At 39.4% G+C, this 25,885-nt stretch overlaps 2 protein-coding genes and 3 non-coding genes across 15 annotated transcripts in view; 4 read left to right on the top strand and 1 right to left on the bottom strand.

The window, feature by feature from the left end:
* The first annotated feature begins 48 nt into the window (after nucleotides 1–48).
* rps12 (ribosomal protein S12) lies at nucleotides 49–4,269 on the top strand. The gene is made up of 6 exons (XM_042504080.1): nucleotides 49–109; nucleotides 235–280; nucleotides 1,726–1,842; nucleotides 2,046–2,148; nucleotides 2,618–2,719; nucleotides 4,183–4,269. Exons 2-6 carry the CDS (start codon nucleotides 267–269, stop codon nucleotides 4,243–4,245), a joined length of 399 nt encoding a protein of 132 aa, XP_042360014.1. The 5' UTR covers nucleotides 49–109; nucleotides 235–266; the 3' UTR covers nucleotides 4,246–4,269.
* Nucleotides 1,561–1,636, top strand: LOC121956018. Its single transcript, XR_006106652.1, has one exon. It is a non-coding gene; the product is annotated as a small nucleolar RNA SNORD101 (small nucleolar RNA).
* LOC121956022 lies at nucleotides 1,890–1,974 on the top strand. The gene has a single exon (XR_006106656.1). It is a non-coding gene; the product is annotated as a small nucleolar RNA SNORD100 (small nucleolar RNA).
* On the top strand, nucleotides 2,456–2,538 carry LOC121956021. The gene has a single exon (XR_006106655.1). It is a non-coding gene; the product is annotated as a small nucleolar RNA SNORD100 (small nucleolar RNA).
* Nucleotides 4,270–4,998: 729 nt separating the features above from the next.
* eya4 (EYA transcriptional coactivator and phosphatase 4) overlaps nucleotides 4,999–25,885 on the bottom strand; it is a 65,973-nt gene continuing 45,086 nt past the window's right edge. For 5 of the 11 annotated variants that reach the window (XM_042503533.1, XM_042503525.1, XM_042503529.1 and 2 more), the window contains 10 exons: nucleotides 21,746–21,920; nucleotides 19,584–19,720; nucleotides 19,261–19,344; nucleotides 14,113–14,202; nucleotides 13,558–13,616; nucleotides 12,508–12,668; nucleotides 11,605–11,719; nucleotides 10,248–10,369; nucleotides 7,345–7,491; nucleotides 4,999–5,747 (listed from right to left, as the gene is read on the bottom strand). In XM_042503533.1, coding sequence (XP_042359467.1) covers nucleotides 5,710–5,747; nucleotides 7,345–7,491; nucleotides 10,248–10,369; nucleotides 11,605–11,719; nucleotides 12,508–12,668; nucleotides 13,558–13,616; nucleotides 14,113–14,202; nucleotides 19,261–19,344; nucleotides 19,584–19,720; nucleotides 21,746–21,920 — 1,128 coding nt within the window. In that variant the 3' untranslated portion in view covers nucleotides 4,999–5,709. Of the gene's footprint in view, nucleotides 5,748–7,344; nucleotides 7,492–7,563; nucleotides 7,665–10,247; nucleotides 10,370–11,604; nucleotides 11,720–12,507; nucleotides 12,669–13,557; nucleotides 13,617–14,112; nucleotides 14,203–19,260; nucleotides 19,345–19,583; nucleotides 19,721–21,745; nucleotides 21,921–25,885 lie in introns of all 11 variants that reach the window. The other 6 variants (XM_042503534.1, XM_042503526.1, XM_042503530.1 and 3 more) reach the window with 3 other exon arrangements.

Genomic DNA, 25,885 nt, shown 5'->3' with positions numbered 1-25,885 from the left:
AACTACAACAGGCAGTAAATCGGACGTCGAGGTACGGGGCCTGCTGCTATTAAACCAAAGTCGCAGCTCTATGACGTCCTCTTTACCCGCTACCCCAGAGGAGGATCGGGTATGTTTCTCCTTCTTTCCGGCACAATCTAAAGGATTAATCAAACATCTTGATATATACATTCATCACAGTGAGCTGTTTACAATGTATAACGATTGTCCTTTCATATGTGCTCTTTATTGCAGAACTTTAAGTCCAACATCCATCTTTAATCAACATGGCCGAGGAAGGGTGAGTGTGTCGCCTCTGTGCGCCGTTAGCCGCGCAGTGGAAACCGGGACAGCTAACTAACAAAACGGCGCAGACTTTGTGTGAAAAGTGACGGTGGCGGTGCTTTAATTTCTAAATATGGTGTATTATCTGTTGGCCGTTGTAAATGGCGCGGTGTTAAACGCGGGGTGTATTCTGTTATTTTGCATGAGCCAATGCTAACCGGTTAGCTTAGCCGAGTGCATGCTAAAGAAGCTACTTGATCACTGCGTTTGTAACTCAGTGTGTGAGGACGAAATTAAAACTTCAGTGTGCTTGCTCTGCTCCAGCTATGCCCAGGCTACACATATCAATTTAGTGTTATCTAGTCTGTAGCACTCAATCCTCTGCACTGTCAACAACATGGTCAATTTAAGTCAATTTGATTTATAAAGCTCATTATCTCAAAACACAGTTTGCCTCAGAGAGCTTTACTGCAAACTACATCCCTCTGCCCTCAGACCCCCACATCGTCTAAGGAAAAATTCACCTCAAAAAACCCTGTAATCAGGAAAAAATGCAATAGATATTATAAATAACAATTAAATTACTATGATGATAAAAAGGAAAAAGGGAGAGGGGACAGATGCATCAGCAATAATGGTTACAAAACAATATCATACAACAATAGTTATAGGTGTAAAATCAATAAATGCACGCGATGATAGCATATGATGTTACATGCAAATATTGTAGGTGTTGTTAAGAGTCCCATGCATTATATTTACGCAAATATTTCATAAGGAAAAGCCTGGTGTTAAAGTGAGGGGATTCTGTCCACAGAAACAATGTCAAAGTACGCTGATATTGAAAGAGAAACAGGAAATGTTGAAAGAAAAACTACTTTATTCAACCAATTGAAACCTGAGCTAATTGACTGGATTTCTTAATCTTGGATGAGGACCTGAAGGAGAAATGACCAAAAAATTGCACAAAAAAACAAATAGGTACAGAGTCCATGCAGATCCTTAAAAAACCTCAAGAGCATTGAATATATAAAATCAAAATCAATGATGGGGAAAAAAGTATTTCTAACTTAAATAATTGATCTCAAACTTTGAATACATAGTGAAAGTGTCCCAGGATGCAGAGAAACTCGGTACACAACAATGAGGCGAGAAGAGCTGTTTAATTAGCAATTCTAAAAACTGATGCCTGTATTGAAGACGACATTTGTCATCCTACTCATACCGAAGGGTCAGCTGTCTGAGGCATACGACTGAACATTAGCGGCCCCATCCTCTTTAAGCGAGCTCTCTGGTGCTTGAATGATGACTTTCTTTCTTTTGTCGGATACCCCTTCACTCAACAATGAGTGAAATCCTCTTTCTGACATGCTGGAAGCTCTGCTGGAATCCACTAACTGCGCCCATTTTGGTAGAACTCCCAAAAAATGTTAAAAAAAATCTTGTCCACCTGTTTGATAGCGCTGTCGCTGGAGGTGTGATGGATGTCAACACTGCTCTCCCTGAAGTGCTCAAGACCGCACTCATCCATGAAGGCCTTGCCCGTGGAATCCGTGAGGCTGCCAAGGCTCTGGACAAGTATGTTCAACTATTTGACTTAATATTGGCTTTTGGTCTTTAGTAGGTGTATCGCTGATGATATTTTGGCTCCCTCTACTGAAATGTCGTGTGGAAGACTGCCATTGTTACCCAATTCTTGTCTGAGATGTGCCGTCAGATTTAGAAATGTGTTACTGCAGTATGAACGCTTACTGTGAGTTAATTCAGTGTTGTTTTTGCAGGCGTCAGGCACATCTCTGCGCCCTTGCAGCCAACTGCGATGAGCCCATGTACGTGAAGCTGGTGGAGGCCCTCTGTGCCGAGCATCAGATCAACCTGATAAAGGTAATGAGCCTGCTCGTGACCACACTGATTAAGCATCAGGCTAAAAGCTGCAGCGATTAATCGAGTAGTTGTCACTAATTTTCTGACATTTCATAGATCGAACAACTGAATTGGTTAATTGTGAAAATAATCAGCAAATTGTGACAATGAAGATGTCAGTTGCAGCTCTTACTGCGGTGCCGTACTGCAAGATGTAAAAATTAAATTCCTTTAAGACACCTTAAATAAGAATTCAGATGCTATTGTTTGAGGAGATTCTTGTGCGATGGAAGTGGATTTATAAGTAGCATGATGTGTCCTGTTCTGCTGTATCACTGATGAAGATCTGGCTCCCTCTACTGAATACTGTGAGGAGATTGCCACTGTTACCCAATTTCTGTCTGAGATGCAGCCAGGAGTACCCACAACGCTGCTGTTGATCTTGTTGCACATTTAATGTTTTAAAAGACGTCATTTAACTTTGTTTCAGGTTGACGACAACAAGAAGCTCGGCGAGTGGGTCGGTCTGTGCAAGATCGACCGCGAGGGCAAACCCCGCAAGGTTGTGGGCTGCAGCTGTGTCGTCGTCAAGGTAAATTACGCTCTTTTGAAGGGTGCTTTTAATATGCTGATGAAACGGGGTTGAGTGGGGAGTCTTGATGTGCCAGTCAAGTGCAGGTGCTGTGCCTCCTGTGCCATGCAGCTGTTGTTGATAACGCTTGGCGAGATGACAGCCAGGGTACGAGCCCCTTCATCTGCCTGTGGTGTCTGGGGTCCCTAAGAATGGCTACAAATAGTTAAACATGATACAGGGTTCCTTCGGATCCTTAAAAAGTCGTAAAAGGCATTGAATATCTAAAAATCAGGCCTTACTTTGTATTGATGTCTTAAATCAGTCTTTCAAAAATCTTAAAAATGCAAAGACATTGGAAGTAAGATGCTATGAATTGCATTTTCCTGATGTTGCATTGTAAAATCACAAAATAATTTAATGCTTATTATTTTTTCAATAATTTAATAAATTCCTCTTTTTAAAATCTTTATGATGCAAATTAAAGCAGCGTAATAATCCCACATACAGAGTGAGGCACTCAAAATCAATAATAAAACCCCCTAATAACGTCTGATATATTTCTACGTAATTTTAATTTGGCAGTTACTAAACAAAATTAAGGATTTGTCTTTCTCTTAATGAAAGCCGTATTTGTTGACAGTACCTTCAAAATAACAAGCAGATACAGAAAATGTGTATGTACTGTCACACATTGTGCATTGTAGTAGAGTTACTTAAACGTATACTTCTCTCACGAAATGACCATTTGTTTATTAGTATTAATTGATCAGTGTTACCTTGCAAGTCGTGAAGGAATCTGTTTTCCTTGCATACCTCTATGGTGATTTGGGGAATCCAAAAAGAACATTCCTATGACAAAACAATACCAAAACAGGCTTTTAAAAATAAAATGTGCGCAGTGAAATTCAAGTCTCATTTATCCGGTCGTCTGCTCAGTACTTTTCGAACACATGCATCTTTGTTGAAGCATTATGATTTAAACACGCTAGTAAAACCGTTCTCATGCATGGCCAAGCACTGTGCCTTGGCCCTGTGCAGCTCCTTTTGAGCGGATGCTCGGGCACGTTTAAGGAGCATTACTCGTGGGTGGAAGTGATTTTTAAATTGCGCAAACGACAAGATAAATAAGACTTGGATTACACTGCACATGTTGAGAGTTAATGGTAATAGTTGATTTTCTGTTCACTTGGGAGGCATGCAAGAAAAAACAAAAGGTGTTTTTAGGACCAAGTTGTAGTAAAAACAACCCCTCTTTTTTATTTTGTCTGCACTTTATGAAGTAGGAACAATCAGGTTTTTTTAATGCCATTTTGAGGCACACAGCATGCACAATACCAGGGCATCCCACTTGCTGTTATTGAATACATATGTGCTTTTCCCCACGATGACATGTCAACATGTCAGCTGTGATATCGCCCGGCTGTAATTCAGAGCTCAGTTGAGTCTGAAGTGCTCATCTCAAACTGTTTTTCTGTCAACAGGACTACGGCAAGGAGTCTCAAGCCAAGGATGTTATTGAGGAGTACTTCAAAGGCAAGAAATAAATGTCAATAAAAAGTGGAAATTAAGCAGTTGACTGAATTGTACTTTTTCACCTTTGGATGTTAACCGACCAATAGCACGTCACTTCTCGTCTCACGTCTCGTCACTTATTAAGCTCTCAAAACCACAACCTAAAAGGTTGTTTATTGATTGAATCTTTGCCTTAACCCCAAGATAAAACCTAGAAAAGACCTCTAGCCCAAGTGTAACTTAAATTAGATCACTTATTTTTTGTGATCATTGATATACAAAGACGCACTAAAATTTTTACTCATTGTACTGCTTTATGGCTGAAACTGTGACCGGGTTTCCCTGCAGATTTTCAAATGACTTTTTACCTGACTGCTGGTAGATTCTCAAATTGCCTGTTAGATCTTAAAACATGTGTAACTAAATAGTGCCAAAATCTACTGGCAATTAGATGGACTAAATTATGTCCAACAAAAATGTCAAGTCTGAATTCTGACATTAATGACTCGTAACATGCACAAAATACTCCCGATCCACCCCTTCATAATATTCCAGTAATATTCCCGTTTACATGCAGTTGTGTAAAAACGCAAAGGCTGCATAAAGGAGGGACTTTGTAGCTGTTATTCTGTTTTCTGATGTTTGTCAGGTTTAAATTTCATCAGGGAAGACAGGATGCGTAGGTCATTTGGATAAGTTTTCTCCTTTATATCTACATACATAGACATTTCTGAATAAAGAAAAAGACATTCAAACACATTAAGGCACAACACATCATGACGCACATCCTCAAATCCCCCTGCCCAGACAATTACAAAAAATCCAGAGGAAAAAAAAAAGACCCCAAAAATTGAATTTCCTTGACAAAAACATCCACCACTGCCCCTTAAGTTTATTGTAAATAATTTACATAAGTTTCTGGTGCAGACTGCATTGTGTTGTGATTATTATACCACTAGGAAGTAAACACTTTTTTTTTTTTTAAAAAGCAGCTGTTGTCCCCTCACACATTGCCTTTACGGAGAAGCCCTCGTTGTTTGAAGATAGTTCGTCCTGGTCTGGATGCTCCAGAACAAAGCAAACAAGAAGTAGCCCACGAAAAATCCTCCCGGGCCGAGGGTGATCTTTCGGTCTGCTACAGCTGCAACGACAGTAGATGGGGGGGGGGGGGGGGGTTTCACAGCGGTCCGTTCCCGGCATCGGGGCCTCGAGGGCCGAGCTGGGTAGTTAAGTCGTCTCTTAACTCCACTGTTAACCTCCTTTCACCTCTCCTTCGCTTAAGACCGTTCAGAGTTTGTAAATCCAGACGTTCAAAAAGACAAGACAAAAAGAAAAAAATCACAAAAACAGTTGCAGTGTATTGTTTGTTCTTAAATAGTTATACAAAAGAAGGGGGCTGCCTGGCTGACCATGTCCGCGGTAACATTCGCATGAGTCCATATTGCTTTAATAGTTACAGGTACTCAAACTCCAGTGCTTGGTGTAGTGCCAGCAGGTCAGAGTGACTGGATATCCTCCAGAAAGGCATGTTGTGCTGCGGAGTGAACACACACATCATTGAAACCAGCAGGAAGGTTTTCATAGCTGCACACCGCCACCGTATGTCATGCAAGCTACACTACAGTAGCTTGTAGCTGCTTGCTTTGCAAAAGCACTGCAAACAAAACCCATGCGATTCTAAGGCTTAAAGGAAGAGTTCAGCATTTTGGGGAAAAACAATGATCTGTTTTTGTCCTGAGAGTTAATTTGGATATCACTCAGAAGTTCACTAAGGCTACAGTCAGCAGCTGTTATTAGCATAGCTTAGCATAAATGGAAAAACAGCAAGCCTGGTTCTGCCAGAAGGTAGGCCATAAAAATACACTAAATGCTTACTAATTAAAATATATTCTGTTTATTAACCCTTTGAAACCTGAGGCAATTGTCTCGACTTCTTTCGAAAACATAGGAAGAAGGCAATGACTAACGAGAGAAGAAATTCACGAAAATTAGCAAAAAAGTTCAAGAAACGTACCTGAAAATTAGTAAAACAAACAATGAAAAAAAAAGACATGGAGTAAATAAACCAACAAATGTAAACAAGACAGGAAAATGCCAAAAAAATGTATTTTAAAAAAGTGGAAAAAGAGTTGCATATATATTATATCTTTTGAATTATCTTACAGGAATATTTATATAGTTTAATACTAAAAGTAGATTCCTTGCTTTAAAATTTTACTCATCTTTTGCCAACTTTCAGACATTTTTCTCGTAACTGTTATTTCTTGCCATTTGTTTGAGTTATTTCTTCCAAAGTTGCTCATTGCATTGCAATCAGGCCAATTTGCCTCAGATTCAAAGGGTGAAACAAACAATGTATTAAGTGTTTATTAGTGAGCTTTATAGAAGCTGGTAAGAAGATTTTCATTTTGGACAGGCTAATGTTTTTGCCTGCTTCCAGTATGCAAAGCTAACTGGCTGCTGGCTGTAGTTTCATGTTTAAAGGACAGATAAGAGGATAAAAGGACATTTTTTTCTCATCTTAACTCTCAGCAAGAAAACATCTGCATATTTCCCATAATGTCAAACTGTTTCTTTAACAATCCCAGCGTTATGAATGAAACCCAAAGCTGGAGAAGAGATGGGATTTATAGTCACACTTATGGAAATATGTCCAAGTATGTCACTACTTGTCATCTTTTTTTTATTGTGATCAAACCTTTTTCTCACATTAAACACAGTATCAATGAAAATAAGACACCACACCACTTTATAAAAACCAGCATTATTGCTCTAAACAAATTCAATTGTTTAAAGCTTAATGGCTGTGTACATTTTGGCAGGCATTTATTTTTACTGTCAAACAAATCAAGTTAGGAAGAATATGGTCCAAAGCGGTTAATCAGATTTAAGAATTTACCTGCAGGTTCCCCATTAATTTGGATTATTTAAATTTCAAAATTAGGTGCAAAATGTACAACATAAGCCAAGCTTCCATCTCAAAATTTCACCCTAAAAGTTGTGATCAAGTCTCCTGTCGCTCCGTTAAAAAGGGAGGAAAAAGCAACAGCAAGTAGAACAGAAAAAAAGTAAACGACCAACACAAATCCTCTACAGCAAAGAAAGGCAGGCTTCGTCCAATCAGAGCTCACACTGTGTGGAGTAGGCGGGGTCACGGTGAGGTTGCGGGTCCATTACCTTTTTGGCCGCCTGCTCCTCTTCCACACCGTCCCCAATAACAACATACACTACTTTCCTGCCAAACCTTTGCATTATGCGTTCAAAGCAACTCTCTTTTCCTGCAAAAAAACAAATAAGGGGGAGGAAGGAGGGTAACAAGGTCAGAGGGGTCAAAGTTCAGAAGTGTTTACCTGGCTGGCCGCATGCTCTTCATCCTTCCCATCGCCAATCACAACATATGTAATGTTAGTGCCAAAGCGGGAGACTATACGCTCAAAACAGCTCTCTTTGCCTGGAGACAAACAAACGGCTTTCACAGGTTTTTCCTTTGTTGTTTCGATGGAAATAAAACACATGAAGAGGCAGAGCTGTGTGCATCAACGGTGAAGTCAGTGAGAGGAAGCTTTCACACACAAACACACACACTCACATTTACTTGGGTCACTTTAGGGGAAATTACATGGACTTACATGCATTTCCTGGAGACTTACCCTAACCATAACCACAACCACTTGTTGCCTAATACTAAAGGTTGATTCATAGTTGTGCGTAGGCTCGATGTAACTTACGCAAGCAGCCTACGCTGTTGTCTGAACCTCCGAAATGCTAACTGGCAGACAGGCTTTTCTATACCATTGTGTTGACTTTCTGTGGTGCACTTAAGTTTAATTGATTCAACTAATGCCCCCAAACACACACAGAGCATGGCTTATAAGCGACAACAGTAAACAAAAGTATTTAATTCGGCTCCATTTTAACTCACTAGGTTTAAAGAGAAAACAATGTCTTTGGCCTGACATGTTTTTTTCTAGATGCATAACATATTAGTACAAGCCAATGGCTGAAACCAAATCTCCAGACTTCGCTGCACTTGCAGACTCGCAGAAATTGCGGGCATGTTCACAGGAAGTCTGCGAGTGCTGAGGGCTGTCCAAATGCTCAGTTTATCGAGTCAACAAAGAGTCCACTTAGGCGCAGACTTCATCATTTTTTGCAGGTTTAATTACTAAAAAATGCGCAATAATACGAACATTACTGGAGTCATGTAAGTCAGAAATAGTATTTAACTACATCATGATACAGAACTATGAATAAGTATGGGCGATCAAAATATATTTTATTAATGCAGCCTACACTATAGGCTAACTTTTTTTTTTTAAAAAAAAAAGGTCTTCTAGTGTCAGTACTACCCACTTTTCCTTATTTACAAACATTTCTCTTTTAAAATATATGTAGCCGATACGTTGTATAGAAATGTGTATGTATCATTTTGTTCAGTCACAAAAAGCCGATACATTGGATCTATATCTTGTCAGCTGCTGGAACTGATAGATGACCATCTGTAGTCACAGTGGACATGAATGTAGATGTCGCTCAAATGTTTCCACGGCAACGAGTGAAACAGACTAGAGGCCTATTTATTAGCGGATTTAACGTGATGACAGCGAACACCTCACAGAGTGTATGACTGAAATCCGTGAGGGCTCGGTCCACAAGTTCGGAGGGTGGACATTTGGATTGAGTCGATGACATGATCCAAATACACACACGCACACACACACACACTTATCCCATAACAGATAGCTCACACTGATTTATCCTGACACTCACACGGTGCATCCTGAGAGGTACTTCAGATAAAAAATAATGAATTTGGTTTCCTCAAAGACTCAGAAAGAGGACGTGCTCTATAGTGATTTTAGAAGTCAAACTTTGTCTATCCTTGAATCTATGGGATGTGGCATTTGACCTGAAATGCTGTCTGCTTGTGTCTTAAAACCTCAGGTGGTTGTCATGGTTATGCATTGCCACGTCCATTTGAATCAATGCACAGTGGGGTTGAAATGGGTGTAACATAAGCTCACACACACACACACACACACACACACACACACACACACACACTTGGCTTTGAGCTTTCTTTCCTGAATGTTTTGGCTCTCTTCACCCTAATCCGAGTTGTTTTGTTTCCTTTGCTCAGACTGATGTACGGCTGAATGTGATTTAGTGTTGGCCACAGTTGCGGTGCATTGGCGTAACCGGCTGAGGTTTGGGCTAATGGAGTCCATTCAGAATGTGGGCGTCCGGCCTGGAGGATCCCACGAGTGTCAGACTTGTTCAAGGCTAGATCAGGACCTCATGTGAGGTGAGGACGGATATAATGTTGAGGTCTTTCTGAAACATGGCACATTAATGACCCTACACATCTACGCAGATGCTTTCAGTTATTCTGGCTATTGTTCTGCTCAGGTAGAAATTGGATGGAGCTTTGCTGGAATTACGTACAGGGCAGCAAACCAATAACAATGATGAAGGTTTAACTTCACTCGCTGTACCACCTGCAACAAGACTATTACCTCTTTTCTACCTAAATTAGTGTGTGTACAAGTTTTGTTTTGTTTTTAAACACAGCTAAATGCGCTAAAAAAACAGGCCACAGATATCTTTCCCATTGCCAGTAGAGCAGAGCTGTGTACATGGCTCTGAAGCAGATGAGCACACCTTTCTGTGTGTGTGAGTATTTGTGTGATTTAATCTGAATTATTTTATCTCTCTCTTACACACACACACACACACACACACACACACACACGGTATAAAATAAAACAAACTGTAATTCCCAACCAGCCGTTCTGTGAATCTGAGCCCAACTAAAGCAATAAGTTGAATATCATAACAAGAAACAGAATATCGGTAACATATGGAGCAGATAAAGAAAATCAAATCAAAATAATGGTTAATCAGCAAAATATATTTGACCTTTGAATTGTTAAAATACCATAACTGAAATATGAGTTGAATTACTTCCATCAATATCAGATTATTGTTTAGAATTTACAGAGTATGTGTATGTGTGTGAGTGTTTGCCTCTTACCTATTTTTGTTGCACTGTAAATGTTCTCGACGGGGAAAACAGATCCCAGACTGTACAAGAGAACTTTAGCGAGTGCTGGGATGAGCTGCGTTGTGGTCACCAACACATTTACACAGTTACTCCTGTGGGGCACACACACAGAGCAGGCTGTATTATGTAAAGGTAAAAGAAAGGATAGGTGATCAGATCGATGAGTTAATAAATGTATTTTGTCGCGTCCTCTTGGCTCTTTCCAGGCTTTAAAAAATGTAGTCTGTGACGGGAGGTTGTGGCCAATCACAGGTCACTTCAGAGAGAGGGCGATCCTATTAGCTGTTATAAAAAATGCAGATGCAGGTGCTCATCTCTTTGGCGAAAGCCTGATTTAATAATGGAGAATTCTGCAGAGAAAGTTGCAATTTCAGCTTTGGCTACACTGCAAAGAAACTCAAAAAAAGGAACTTATCAAAGTCTGACAATAAACGAAATGAAAAGAAACGTGTCCATATCTGCGAAGCGTTCAGAGACGAAAGAAAATGTTGCTAATTTTAACATTCTGTTAACTGGAGCTGAAGGCTCACAGATGCAGCTTTGAGTTCACTCGAGCTAGAGCCTCAGGTTACAGTGTGCTCTTCACCTTACTGCTACAGAACACTTTGAACATGGAAAATTTTTCATGCTTTAAAACTTGGCCTTCTTAATTAAAGGAGGGAAGGACCATAGAAGGTCAACAGTAGGCGAGTTTCTATTTTCCCTAAGATTGCGTGAATTGAAATTGCAACTATAAAATACACTTAATGGAAACACAGCAATTGCGAAAAACTCCCATTTATCGCAAAAAGTTTTTACCCTTGCATGAGGTGGTATTTAAGGCGATTTAAAAAAGGCATATTTCACAAATCTGCAATAGAAACCCTTTTTTTTTCGCTTTCATACCCCACATGATGCTGGCTATGTGCTTGTTGGTGGGAACTGGATCCCTCAGGCATGATGCAGCAGGCGCTAGAAGAGGTGTTATTGCATCGCTTAAAGTTTTGTATCCACAATTCCTCTGTGAAATCGTGGACTATCACCTCATATCAAATCCCTCATACGAGGTTGCTCCCACACATAAGGGGTTTGCCTTTCCATTATCGCTCGCACAATGCTTATGATGTTTGTGATTGGAAAAAATGACAGCTAGTGAAGTGGCTGCAATAAGAATGAACTTGCTAATGTTTTAACATTCATCGCCTTTCTTCTTGAAATGTGTAAGTGCAAAGCATCACTCAATGGAAATTCAGTCATCTCAACATTGTGAAACTGTTGCTTAAGTGCGCAAATCTGTCATGGATCACCGCCAAGTGTGAAAGACAGAATAATGTAAATAATTTGGCACCTGGAGCTGATGATGGACAGGGACTTGAGTGCGTGGGTGAGCCAGGAGTCAGTCAGAGCCTCCACCTCTGCTCTGAGCTGCAGCCAGGCGTCTCTTTTAGCAGGACCCAGCAGACCTAAAACACAGCATGACTTCAAAAAACTGTCCCAGCATCAGGCATCACACACACTAGGGTTAAAAATCGCTTAATATATTAATGTTTGTTATATCTGTATAAAGCTGTTAAACTTTATAGGGGCCTTAATGTCTTGCAGTCTATTGTTTGTTACCTGCCAAGGGACCGTGGATGTAAAGCATTACTGCCAAATCTGGCATATTTACATTTGTATTTTATACCGTTCATTCATGTGCTGTGTTGCTTTTAAATAAACATTAAATATTATTAAGTAACATTTTGGAATAGTCTCCACTCTAACATAAAAACATGTCAGGAAGAAACACGGGATATGTTTTTCATTTCGAGCCAGAATTTGGTCAAATAAAAATGATCAATGAGTATTTAGCTAAAAGTATTGCTATTTTGATAAAGATTATATTCTATATTATATTTGCATGTACAGTATGCATACTGTATGTAATCGTTTAATACTTGTGCTGAGATTTTGCCTCCAATTCCAGGTTTGATCTGTTTTTTTCTGTCTTTTATTAATAATATCATTAATAAAAGACAGTATCAAATACATCTAACATTTTTATTTTTCATTAAAATTAATATAATCTGGAGCCTTCCATCTGCAATATAAGGAAAACTTGAAACAAGCTAATACTTTTGGTAGGTGATGTTTTTTCAGACACAACTTTAATCTGCTGGTCAATAATTTTTCAATTTTCCACTAAACGAAAATGTCTTGCTCTTCTGTTTCCCTCCTGACTGTCCAGCAAACTCCCGACAGATTGGCTTACCCCCCACATTGTTTTTGTACGTGCTATACAACTCTTTGACTCGTCGGTAGCGGAAGGCCAGTTTCCTCATCCAGTCGACCCCGCCGCGGACACCCGTAGCCAGGCACAGGTTGGCGCTGGTTGCAGCTGCATGGAAGCCATCAGTTGCAAAACTGTAAGTACTGTCGATAATAATGATATGTTTTATTTGAAAAATCTGCTCTGGTAGAACAAAAAAGTTCAAATGGTTATTTTCATTATTCAGTACTACAAACACAACTGCCAGCATTTACTGGTAAGAATGCAATTCATAAGTACCTTTAAAATGAAAAGAAAAAATATATACATTTGACTGTTTTTGATAAATTAATACATTTGCATCCTTTAAAAAACACTTTAAAGGTCCAGTGTGTAGGATTTAGCGGGATACATTGGTGGAAATGGAATATAATATAATAAGTTTCTTTAGTGTATAATCACTTAAAATAAGAATTGTTGGCGTTTTTGTTACGTTAGAATGAGCTGTTTATATCTACATAAGGAGCGGGTCCTCATCCATGGGGATTGGATGCCATGTTTCTACAGTAGCCCAAAATGGACAAACTAAACACTTACTTTAGACAAGGACATTTACGTTTTTGCACTGGCCACCGTGGTCACCAGCTCCTCTGCGACAAGCAGTGTAAGAAAAATAGATTGTTTTAACGTGATACTGCTTCATTCAGAGTTGTTACCGGTTTAAAATCAATGGATTCGTTTGTTTTGGAGTGAAAGAGACCTCTGTGGATAATATGGCTCCCAGTAAAAACCTCCTGAACAATGAACACTAAAGGAATCCTAACTGGGAGTTTTTGCTCGGCACATGGGAGAAATTTAAGCTGGTTGCAGTCTGCAATCGTCACTGATGCCACCAAATCCTACAAACTGCTCCTTTAAGAGCCAAACAACAAAAAACAAATACTGTAATTTGTGAATTAATACAATATAAAAAACAGACAATAATAATTCAATAGCACAATCGATGTTTACATTTTACTTATTTTTTAAAAATGTAAATCATTGAATCCTCACCTTAAGTCCTGGCCATTGTCATCTGATGATACATCATCAATATGTACCTGATCACACTCCTGTACACACACAACACACACAAATAAGATGTTATTGAGTCCAAGTAGGGAAATTCAAGTGTCGCAGCAGCAGAAGTGTAACAGATCTATAGATAAGTCATTTAAAATATGTCACACATTTTCATGGTCAAAATTTCAAAACGTTCCTATGACTTTTCAAGGACCCATAATATATTTTATATATTTTCTTGCCCCACTTTTCCGGTGTTTTTTAAATATTTCAGATTTAAACTATATGTTAATCATAATTTCAGCTAGCTGGCACACATGAAGAGAAATGCAGAAAGTGTGTGATGGTGTTGCATCATTGTACACCACTAGGGGGCAGTAGTAGTATTTAACTAAATGACAATCTGGTTTCAAGAAACTTTTTTAAGCGCTTGATGTTGTGCAAAACTTGAATGCTGTGCAAGAAAAACTTCAAGCCTTTCAAAACGACCTTGAACATTTTTAAATGTGCATTTTTGTATGTGTCTGTCTGATATCTGTGTCTCACCTCCAGGTCATTAAAGAATAAGTGTGTGTCAGCCAAGTTGAAGATCATCTCTTCCATTCTCAGACCCAGTGTCACCGCCATTGGGGGATCCTAATGGAAGAGGAGGATAATATTATTAGGATGAAGTCAGGTAATGTGGGACATCAGGTAAAATGGGACAAATAAGGTCTTACATCTTACTACAAATGTGCTTTACATGAATCAATGGTTTTGATCGGTCTGAGATAACTATTACAAAAAGTTAAAAACTGAGTGGTTCCCAGAACTTAAAAGATAAACAGTGTGGCATGTTGATTTCTCATGTTGATCATACGAGTACTGCAGCTAAAATCATAAGGGTATAACAACAAAAATAGTGGTAAGGTATTTTTTTCTTTTTTATTAATTGTTTGACCCATAATCAAAATATTTTCACAAAACACTTTACTTTTTATGAGAAAGGGTTTTGAGTGAGTACTTCATGCATTTAGATAAAATTGGACACAAAATTAAGCTAAAAAGGCCATTTTTGATATATCTGTCACTTAGTATTAGAGATGATGCTGCAAGTCCCTGTCAACTACAATAGTCCATTATTAGCCATAATTGTTACACCCATTCATGTCCATTGTAGCCAATATGGCACCAAGCATACAGGCAGCTAGAGAAGTGGGAAAGGATGGCAGAAAGTTGGAAAATCTTTTTTAAATAAGGTTACATTGTCATTTAATGAATTAATGACTGAATTGATGAATGGATTTAACCATTAAAAAAAAACAACATGATTTTATCTGAACATATCCTTGGAGTGAGTCTGCGGTTCTCAGTGTGTTTTAAGTCCAAATTTATAAATTGTTTTACTTAACAACATATTTTCCTTCTAGAAATATAACAGGGAACCATAACAAGTTATAAAAGTAACACTTAAAGGTAGACTGCAGAGTTTTCAGGGGTTTTCTTGGTGATGTACAAAAAAAGTGTCTCAAATGACCTCATTTTGCCATATCATCATGACATCAGCGTAAGAAATTAATTTTTCCGATAAACTTTCTCCTGACCCAAAAGCCATTTCTGTTTTTACACACCCCCGTCTTATTCCCAATTCACACCCCTGACCCCCCCTCCACCCACCCCAAGTTGATGAATTGGTACGCCCCACTCATCACAGCAGATGCTGACAGACAGGTTGCACTTGTTCTGTCCCATCAACATTCCTCATGCTTGCCGGTGGTGGCAGTGGGGTGTTTGTGGGGGGTGAGAGGAAGAAGAGTGTGTGTCTTTATGTGTGTATGTGCAGAGTGTGGGCACCCTCAAAGGGAGACGCTCGGAGTGTATGTGGTATGTGAATGGTTTGTGTGTGTGTGTGTGTGTGTGTGTGTGTGTATGTGTGAGCCCCAGGCTCAGCTGCAAAAACCATCATCTGTGATAGGTCAGCAAGGGACGACAGCTTGCCCCGCGATTCGCTGACGCCGTCAGACGACCAGAATAGAAAGAAACCAACAGGAAGGAGAGTGAAAGTGAGAGAGCAAGGCACACAGGCACACAGAGAGAAAGAGAGAGAGATGGACGGCATTCCTGAGTGTGAAAAAAACACTGTGAGAATGCTCCATAAAGTGTGTAGAGCTCTCGAAAACTTGACAGCTGCTAATAGTGATAGCAGCAATTTCAACTGTATTTCTTTCCCCTGCTGCCCTGTCAATCACAGAGACAAGCGGCACTTAGGTTTGTCTCTCAGGTAATGATTATGTTGGCTGCCAGCCAACGGAGAGTTACTGACATCGGTGTGTGTCGAAACACTCACGGCTGAAATGTGTTTATTCCCTTTGAGTGGTTGAGTTTGGCTGTTGCTTTGGGCTCCAGAAAGGCTGGGGTGGCTTTTTTTTTTTTTTTTTTTTGTAATATTTCAACCCAATCGGCAGAAAAAATGTTGGCACTGAACGATTCTGTAAACCACGGACATGTTACATTTGCACATTATTATGTCGCATTTAAACTTTATGTTTCACCAAAGCTGTGGTTAACTTGCGGTTAGGTTTAGGCACAAAAACACTTTGTTATGATTAGGAAAAGATCATGTTTTGGCTTAAAACAACTAATTTTTGTGCCACTATTCCGGCAGTAAAAGCAGTGATGCCTCAATAAGAAACAATGTTTTTTTTCGTGCCACTATCCAAGTAGACTATGCGTTGATGAGTCTGTAAAAAACAACCACTTTTCTTGGCACTGTTCCACTGTTTTGGCAGGAACAATATCTATGTCTCTAAAAAAAAAAACAACAAAAACATTTCGTTCCACAATCCCGGCAGGAAAAATAGCGATATCTGCAAAAAAAAAAAAAAAAAAAAAAAACGCTTTTGTGCTACTATCCCATCCCATCAAGGAACACAATGTCTCTGTAAAGAAAAACAGGTTTTTGTGCCACAATCTCAGCAGGAAAAGCAGCAGTTACTCGGTATCAAAACAACCACTTTTTGTGTGACTACCCTGACACAAACCTAGAAATGTCTTGGTAAAAAACAAAAACTCTTTGTGCTATTATTTGTGCCACTATTGATGTAGGAAATGTAGTGATGTCTTTGTATAAATCACCACTTTTCCTGACTAAAAAGCTGCCTGAAAAACAGCAATGAGCCTCTTAAATTAACCACATTTGAAGGTTGAAAAGCCGCTGGAAACACCAATGATTTGCAGAATCACAACTGGCTTTTTGCTGTTTGGTGCTCTTGAGCAGTAGTCTGAGTAACATATAATGCTAACATTTTCCTCTGCTGACTGGGTCTGAATATTTTGGCCACACAGGTTCAATCAATCACCAAGAATTGCAAATATTACTTTGGCCTGGCAAAGGTAGCCTGAAACAATTCCACTCTCCACCTCCGCTGTTATCATTTGAGTGCTGGAAACTCAACACTTCATAACGATGTGAACATTATCCCCTGTTATAATAACTCTGTGTATATTTATTAAAAAGCGAAACATCATTTAGAGCAGATATTATACCCTCAAAGCTTGTATGAGGGGGGTATGTAGGTCTTGTGGTTGCTATGTCAACAACGTAAACACTATTTTGGGCGAGGTGTGAACAGACACAGCTGCCACTAAATTTCTTCAGGGCAGCAGCAGCAAATGAGGTGAAAACTGCTCTTAGAATTATATTTAATACAGGACATGCCATATTATTAGAGATTGCATGAAATCTTATTTGAGGCATTTTATTCATTATTTTTTTGCACGTCAGGAAAAATGCTTTTCTGCTCAAGCCAAGACTGAAATTGTGATATTATGCTTTGGTATTCCGTATTTCTCTACAATAAAAACAACGCAAACCAAGCTGATTCAACCACAATGTGTTCTTTTTCTCTGACAGACACACAGAAATTTACAATTCACTAGGGCCTTTCTTATAACCATTAAATCCCAATTGCCAAACATTAAATTCCACGACTAGGAAGTACATCAGTGCCCACAAACCGCTATCTGTAAAACGCCGGGGCTCCCATTTGCTCTATCTGGCTCCAAATGTTGAGTGTGTGCTCGTGCCAGCTTTTGTTCGACTGCCAAATAAGAAAATCAGAATGGACTCAGCAGGCTGCAGGAGCGCAACTCAAAAAACCCGTATGGGCAGGCTGGTGGCTTACGGCGGTGCCCACAGGAAACGACATCACCCAATAAAAATCTGTAGCCTTGGCCACAGGATGATCCCAGATCAGAGCCAAGAGCTATTAAAATAAAGGGAACTATAAACAGTGTAGCTGTTATGTGAGAATGTGAGACCACCAAATAAGTTTAAAATGAAGACTTGAATAAACATCTGTCCAAGTGAGAAATTTGAATGTTAAATTATGATTGAAGTAACAAAAGTATTAGCAATTATTAATGTCTTTTAATGCATTCTTAATATGTAGTGTATTACAGATTTTTTTATGTATGTGGTCGTCATCATAAATTGACCATAACATTCCTCAAGTAGTTGATGTAATGTTATAATATACTGAATGTGCTTGCTTTGAGTTGCATTTTATAAAACTGCATAAGAGTCAAATATTAAGTCCTCTAAAAGTAAGGCTGTGGGTTTGGCTTCAAACTGATCTCTTGAAAGATCTGGACTGATCTCTTGAAATCCCAATCTCGTAATTATAAGAATTTTTCTTGTAATTGCAAGTTAGTCAGTAATATTTATGAGAAAAGGTGTCCACAATTTTTCTTTTGTAAATGCAGTGCACTTCAGTACTCTGTTCAACATTTACAAAATTAATAACTTTTAAGAGAATCCTAACTCTTCAATGGCTTTTTTGTTTGAAACGTTCTCAAATGAAATAGATGGAGTTGCATCTCCTCAGCTCTGGCAAGCTGCCTGCAGCCCCAACAGCCTCCATCAATCCAACATGTTGTCATCCCAAGTCGTCTCCTATTGCCGCTTTGTCAGTGAACTTCTGCATCTACATATTAAGCGCAAGTTATCCCTCTGCATCTGCTGTTGACATACCAAAATGACGCTACTGACGCCGGGATGTGAACCAAAGCTCACAGTGGGATTGCGCTACACAAGCAGTTGGTTATGTTGCAGCAAGAAAAGCACATGGTGGCCAATGCTGGGACGTCAACAAACAGCGGGCTTAGAATCCGTCCGCGATAGGTGGCTTTTGGCGTCAGAATTTTATACCGAAATCACTGCAAAAGCAGCCATATTTGACGACTTTGGAATGAGAACAAGCTAGGACTACTTATAAGGCTTATTGCTATGAACTAACAGCAATAACTAAAGGTTAAGCAAATGAGGGTATTAGCAATATTATCAACTCTTTGCTTGTCTAATGTTGACTTCAGCAGCTGGGCAGAGTACTGTGTTTAGAGAGCAAATCAAATTGACACTGTAAAAGTGAGAATTTTGCCCTCGTCTTTAAGTGCTTTCTGGGGTCAGTCATGACACATCCCTCCAGGCTTCAATAGTGCAGCAGTTAGTATCTTTGTCAAGGGTTTGTTTGGTTGATGCTTCAGTTATTAGATCAAAATTTGGCCGATTCTGGAGCAAAGTGTGAAGATTGACCTGTTGCACCAGCTGTAACCTGGGATTCCAGTTTGACAGACAGAAATAAAATGGATGGATAGACTGACATAGTGCAGGGAGGCTATAAAACACAATAAGAAACAGTCAGTGAAGGATCTTACTTTGCCGTATTTCTGTGCGTAGGAGCCCGTGAGCAGAGAGTGGAAGACGATGATTGTCTCGTCCAGATCCCACACAAACACCCTCTGGAGAACAAAAAAAAAGCGAGACAATGTGAGATGCTCTTTTAGAAATGTGCATCTTTTTCGCCCATATGCTGCACTGGACAGTGACATGGGTGGTCCCGCTCTCTATCAGCCTCTCCGCTGTTGTTTTGAGACTTCGCTGAGCAGAGACGATCAAAGGGAATACTATATATCCATTGAGATTTGAATGAAATATTCAGTGAACTGCTCTGTCGAGTGGGTGTTTTCTAGTCCCTTACCTCCAGGTCACTATCAGGGGGAGGGGAGGGGTTGTTCTTGCGGCCTCTGCCCCGGGACTTGGACCCCCCACTCCGGCAGGCTCGGTCGTCCAGCTCTTTGATGGGCGTGGAGGGGCTCTGCACTGTATCAAAGTCCCCTGAGAGCGTATACAAACATAGGCAGGGCTAAACATTTAAGATTTACAAATGATCGAATGTCTGTCTGAAACTGCTCAAGCAATCACAAACTCTATTCACCGCATTAAAGCAACAGTAATGATGTGGCCTGAGCCGATCCCACAGGTGTTCTGCAGCGATAACTCAGACTTTGTACAGTAATAAGCCATCTTGTCAGGTTTCATAATTCAAGGTAATTGGCACAACAGATCAACTTAAAGACTACCGAGGAACCCAAACAAAAGCACCATTGCTGCTCTGACTGATTCATGATAACATGTAATGTAAAGATTTAACAGAGGAGGGGAACGACGGAGCTGTGCAATAAATTAGAAAAGTTAGGTAATCTGATGCTTCTTGCAAAGATAGGAAATTCTGCAGGAGTGCACAAACATTCTTGTGCGCACACACGCCCTCCTAATGCCATATGCTCCCACTGCTGTGTGGTAACTAGAACCAGACTCGAAGCTTCGGCACTCATATTGTTATGTCTCAATCAGGGAGAGAGCAAGAGAGAGGGGGTGGATAAAGACACAAAAAACACACGGAGAGAATGTGAGAGACAAAAAAAATACAGATACCAACTGTAACTCCAAGAGAAGAAATAGTGAGAAAAGCAGCGAGAGGGAAAGTGCCAGTGACGGGAAGAATGATAAGCTCCTTTAATCAGGCTTCCTGAATTACAGCCAAGATAAACCAAAGGAAAAAATGTGAAAAAAGGAAAAATAAAATAGAATACTAAGCCACGTTTCTGTACATATGGGTTTACTTGAGCACTTTCTTATTTTCTCTTCTCTTTTATTTCTCTGACTCATCTGCAAAAGTGCAATATTTAACATCACTAATCAAAGTCTCAGAGGCTAATGTAAACATGTGCGGATGCTCCAATTAGCGAACCTGGTGCCAGGTAACTATGACTACGGTCTGAAGTTACTTCCTGTGCTTCATCATGGGTGAAAGAGAGTTTTGAACTCAGTTACCCAAACTGTGGTATTTTTCTACTGGAAACAAGATTACAGAGCCAGTATAAAAAAAACTGCGATAAATCTGACGTTTGTTTGCATATTTAGGAGGTTAGAGGAATTGTGGTGGAGAGTTGGGCTCAATCCTAATAGACCACTGGCCTCTACCACTTAAGCCTGCGTTTTACATGTTTACAACTAGCTGTAACGTGTCCCAGTAATTGTTCTCTCTTGCAATGAAGTGATGAAGTGTTATGGCTCATTTATATTCCCTTTTATGTGCGAAAATAGGTACGTTCGTTTCAAACGTTTAACCATCACTGCCCACATACTACAATATGTCCTTTATGTTGGCATAGAAACAGTCAATAGATGGCACTAGAGAGTACAGTCAAAAGTTTCTCACAACAGCAGACAAGGCGATGGTGAAGGAAGTCGTAATAATGAATGTACCTTTAAACAGAGGCAGCATTATAAATAGCGGAGGTCTTATGTATTATGGCCCTTTTCTTTATAACAACCATAACAAAAGAAATTGCTGGCATGTTGATGTCACAGTAGCTAACTAGTGTAAAAGTACTCAACCCCAAAGTTATTGCACTTGTCTAAAACAGTTCAGGCTGATAAGGTAGTAGCACAGGTTGCTACTGTTAGCCTTCAGAACACTGCTAATAGCCTAGTAATGTAGCTATTCTCTTTTTTATTTAAGGACTTGTTTGACCAACCCCTAGAGTGAAACTTAAGTTTTGAATGAATTAGGAGCGTCCTGGAGAGTGGCTGCTTGGTGCCCATGCAAAAGAAATCACCACTGCAGAACACAGACATTTTTGCAATGTCTGGCAACACTTGTCTCATAAACGCCAGCATTTTAATGATGTATCAGTGTCTTGAAGGGTTTCCCCATTTCATGGAGGAATTTTTCAAACATTATTTCTTGTAAATCTAATCTGACGGGCAAAGGTGGCACTTGAAAACAAAAGTTAAAAAGGATAAAAATATGAAATGGTATTGGGCCTTGGTGATCTTCTTCTTTGTCATACAAACCTGGGTGTAGTTCAGCAGCCTGTCCGGTCATGGCAGGGGCGGGATCTTGCACCTGGTAGGCTGCGGTGGAGCCTGTGCCGTCCACGCTGTTGGAGGTCATGTAAGTCCCATAGGTGGAGGCGGAATAATACTGGGCATACTGGTTTTGGCCAAATGTCGTATATGAGGGATAATCCTGCAGAAAACAACATTAAGTGTGAGCACACAAGATTGTAAAGACAAAGAACAAACCAACAAAAATGACCAGGAAAGTGCACTTAGCAGAGTGCAGATCTCCGCAATGCAGCCACCTGAACTGACCACGGTCACACTAGAGAATTCTTGTATTTTTAGCAGATGTGCCAAATGTGTTTCACAAAGCTACTAAGCTCATTCATGGCGCAATGGTGTGTTGTACAGAGCAGAAGTTTACCTGCTAACAGGTGCTATATGTATTAGGATAATTGTATTCGTAATAGCTGAAATACAGGCCACAAATCTTTGATCCATGTTGTTCATAACTGGACTTTAAACATTATTAATTTTGTCTGCACAAGAAATAGGAAATATCAACAATAAACACAAAAACCGACCAAAAAAGGAACCATTTAAAGGCCTTGTGTGTAGGATTTAGGGGGATATAGTGTATAGGTAAAAATGAAATCTAATATCATAAGTACATTTTGTAGAGTAAAATCACCTGAAAATAAGAATTGTCGTATTTTCGTCACCAAAGAACGACGTGTTTATATCTAGAGTGTAGTAAGAAGCCCATCTGCAATGAACAGCACTGAAATTACACCGATTTACAAGGTGAAACTGCTTTATTCCATGTTTTTACTGGTTGAAATCACCAGATCTGTTTGTTCTGGAGAGATCTCCATGGATCTCTATGGATAACCCCCCCGCCCCCTTAATCTTACACATTTAACGTTCAAACTAATAAAACGTCAAACAAAAAATAAATGTGGCCTAATGTATGCACATAAATAACAACCGTTTGTATGTTTGCTAGTGTCACTGTAGAATGATAGTTTATACTGTTGATTTTGCTGTTTTATTTTGTGTACTGTTTCTTTAACCAGTGCAGCGGTAACAGCCAATCAGGTGTTACTGTAGCGCCGCGCGCAGGTGAGAGAGGAGAAGCGGAGAGAAAACAGCAGGTGGCACGAGATGAGATGAGCGTGAGAGGAGTCCAACCAACGGATGAAAGGAGTAAAGTACGAGTAAAGTAGCAAGTTCAAGGATGTATTTTTTTTTTTTAACTCGTCCTTATTTTTTGGAGGCTTTTGTGTCCACGCGCCGTCTACTTTCCTGGACTCCGGTTTTGCTTGAGTTGGTGAGTAAAAACTTTATTTCTGTCAGTTAATATGCCGTTTCCTTGTTTGTTTTTGCTGCCGACATTGCTCGTAGCTAAGCTTAGACAGCGAGAATAATACTGTGTTTGTTGTGTTTTTTCTTGCAAAGCAAATTTATAAACTGAATGCAACAGGAATGGTCAAGTTTAATCTTTGTTCGTAAACCGAGGTAAACGGCGCCGCCATCTTTATTTACCATTATGCTGCATTCATGTGCTCCTCGGAAATATCGTATTGAGGGTATTTACATGTTACGAGCACATGAACGGCCCTCTAATGTCAGAACTGCGATTGTGAAACTGGGAAATTTCGATGATATCGGTGTAACCGAGTTGTGACAATTGCATGAGGTTTCAGGGCAACGGAAATGGCGGAAAGCACGGAAATAGCGTTAACAACTGACAGTAAAATTTATAGATTTAGTTATTTTGTTCCCAGTTGCTATCATTTACTTTTAGTAGCTGCAGATTTTAGTATATACATCTATTAGCTATGCCTGGAAGCAGTGTCAACAGTTAATGGTAAACACAATTATAGCCTACTGTATATTTTGTTATTTTGTTTTTAGTGGCTAGTTTTTACTTTAAGTAATTGCGCATTTTAGTGTGTGAATCTATTAGCAGTAACAAGTGAGCAAACTTTGAACTATAAAGCATGCCAGGAGAGTACACTAATATTGATAAAGGTATTTTATAACACAAATTGCTGACTTAACAACATAAATGCATAAACATGGCAGGTAAAAGTCAATGTTTTGGTCAATAGTAAGAAACCTTTTTATTTATTCAAATATTAAATATATATTTTGATCACATGTTTAGTGTAATATGGTATTAATGTTAACTGCTGTCTACGTCAAGTGACGTAGATTAAGTATAAAAATATATATAACATAAAAAATAAAATACTATATGAAAATATAAATAACAGGAAACCGATTTCAACCTCTTGTTTAATTAAAATGCACTGCTTTGTAGCCTCCATGTTGTTCTTACTTTATGAACACAACAAAGTCTGAACAACGATTTCCCAACTTGGTAACCAGGACCTTTCAACATCACATAAATGCAGCAATATTAAGTTACTAGTGCTCAGGTATTTCATTTTGTTCGAAAATATTTGAGACTAAAACATCTGTGTTTTGTGCTGTGATACAACAGACCAGGTTTTGGTTGAGAGGATGGTTTGGTGTTTGCACACTCAAACTGGATAACAGAGATGGCGAGCCAGTTGTTGGAGAAATCGTGTTGGATAGATGTCTGCTTCACCAGGACCAACCAACACCCCAAGAACAAGGACAACACTTAACACGCCTGAATCATGGTAGGACCAGATTTTCAGTATTTTGCTGCAGTGTGCAGTGGAGGTCATTTGGACTTTGTAAAGGGCTTAACAAAATGACTGATTATACACTGAGTTGTGAAATTGAGTTTATCATATATATATATATATATATATATATATATATATATATATATGAGAGAGAGAGAGTGTATATGAGAGAGAGAGAGAGAGAGAGAGAGAGAGAGAGAGGAAGATCTTTGAAATTTATGTTTTCAGTTCTTGATTCTGGTTTAAATTGCATTTTTTTTCCATTTTTGGTGCTGCTTTGGTAATGCATGGAGGATGTGTTACTGTGGATTGAAACCTTTGTACTGGTAAAGCAAACTTAAGAGAAGGGAGAACTAAACTCTTCAAACAGGCTTAATTAAGATAAAATGTTGACTTAGAATTGAGTGAACTCAAAGAGAAAAGAGAAACTAAAGAACTTAAAGGAGGTTAGGGAAATACCTATTTTTGATGGTTTATGTAGACATGAGCATGTGTACTACAATCAATAATGGTTTAAAACAACTGGTACAAAAGGCTCGTTGAAGCTTTGTTGTTCAATAATTAAATTTAAAATTGCACTTGTTTTTTGTTGGCCAATTTACATTACTATTCTTACTTTAGATATGCATATTAGAGTAATTGAATGTCACGGTGAGAGAGAAATATGTGATTAATACCAATTTATGCGTATTTGTAGAGCTACTTTTTCTTCATAAACAAGCTGGCAGTTCAAATGTATCCCTGGGTTTGTGGTCCTGGAGCGTTTGCCGAAACGCTCATTTGTGTGTGGTGGTTTGCCACGATTAAAACATCTGATTCTTGCTCCAGCCGGTTAAGACTGACAAGTCAGCAGTCAATAACGGTATAAACAGTCAATAAAACAGATTTTTCAACAATTGTAAATCACCGCAACTGCAAGAAGGCCTCGAGCATACAGTCATAAATGTGCAAACAAAACATGAGGCCGATTGGTCCACTAGTTTGTGAGATTCGGACAGACTAATACACACACTCACTCACACACTCACTCAGGCATGCACAGACATAACCAACTGCATGATCCCCTCCAGACTTACGCCTGGTGGGAAAAAAACACAAGAAAATTGAGATGTTTCACTTGTCTGGTGAAGTTCAAACTGACTTTTGAAGAGAGATTTTACAAGTGTTCCTTCCCATTTCTGTAATCTTTTATTCCCTCGATTCTGTAGTTTCTATCTCCAAAACAATAAAGCCTTGTGTTGCTGCTTTTTACTGACCCAGTGGAGATGGGCGCTTTTATGAGTCAGCTCTCTAAACCTGTCAGTACGTTCATCTCTACAAGTCCTTATAAAGTGGAGCACACCACATGAATGCACACACACACACATGCACAGTTGGCATGAAGTGAGCAAAGTGTGTACGCAAGCAGATTCACACATACTGCACACAGACTTGCTGTCTATCAGTCTCTCTCTCTCTCTCCCTTTCCGTC

The sequence above is a fragment of the Plectropomus leopardus genome, chromosome 16, assembly GCF_008729295.1.
Source record: "Plectropomus leopardus isolate mb chromosome 16, YSFRI_Pleo_2.0, whole genome shotgun sequence".
In the NCBI taxonomy this organism is placed as follows: Eukaryota; Metazoa; Chordata; class Actinopteri; order Perciformes; family Serranidae; genus Plectropomus; species Plectropomus leopardus.
Note: the sequence above shows the minus strand (reverse complement) of the source record. Positions and strands in the feature narration are given on the sequence as shown.

Excerpts from the sequence above, each read along its gene's own strand:
- rps12 (XM_042504080.1), top strand. Across the intron at positions 1,843-2,045 it reads GCTGCCAAGGCTCTGGACAA|GCGTCAGGCACATCTCTGCG; the intron begins GTATGTTCAACT and ends TTGTTTTTGCAG. Across the intron at positions 2,720-4,182 it reads GCAGCTGTGTCGTCGTCAAG|GACTACGGCAAGGAGTCTCA; the intron begins GTAAATTACGCT and ends TTCTGTCAACAG.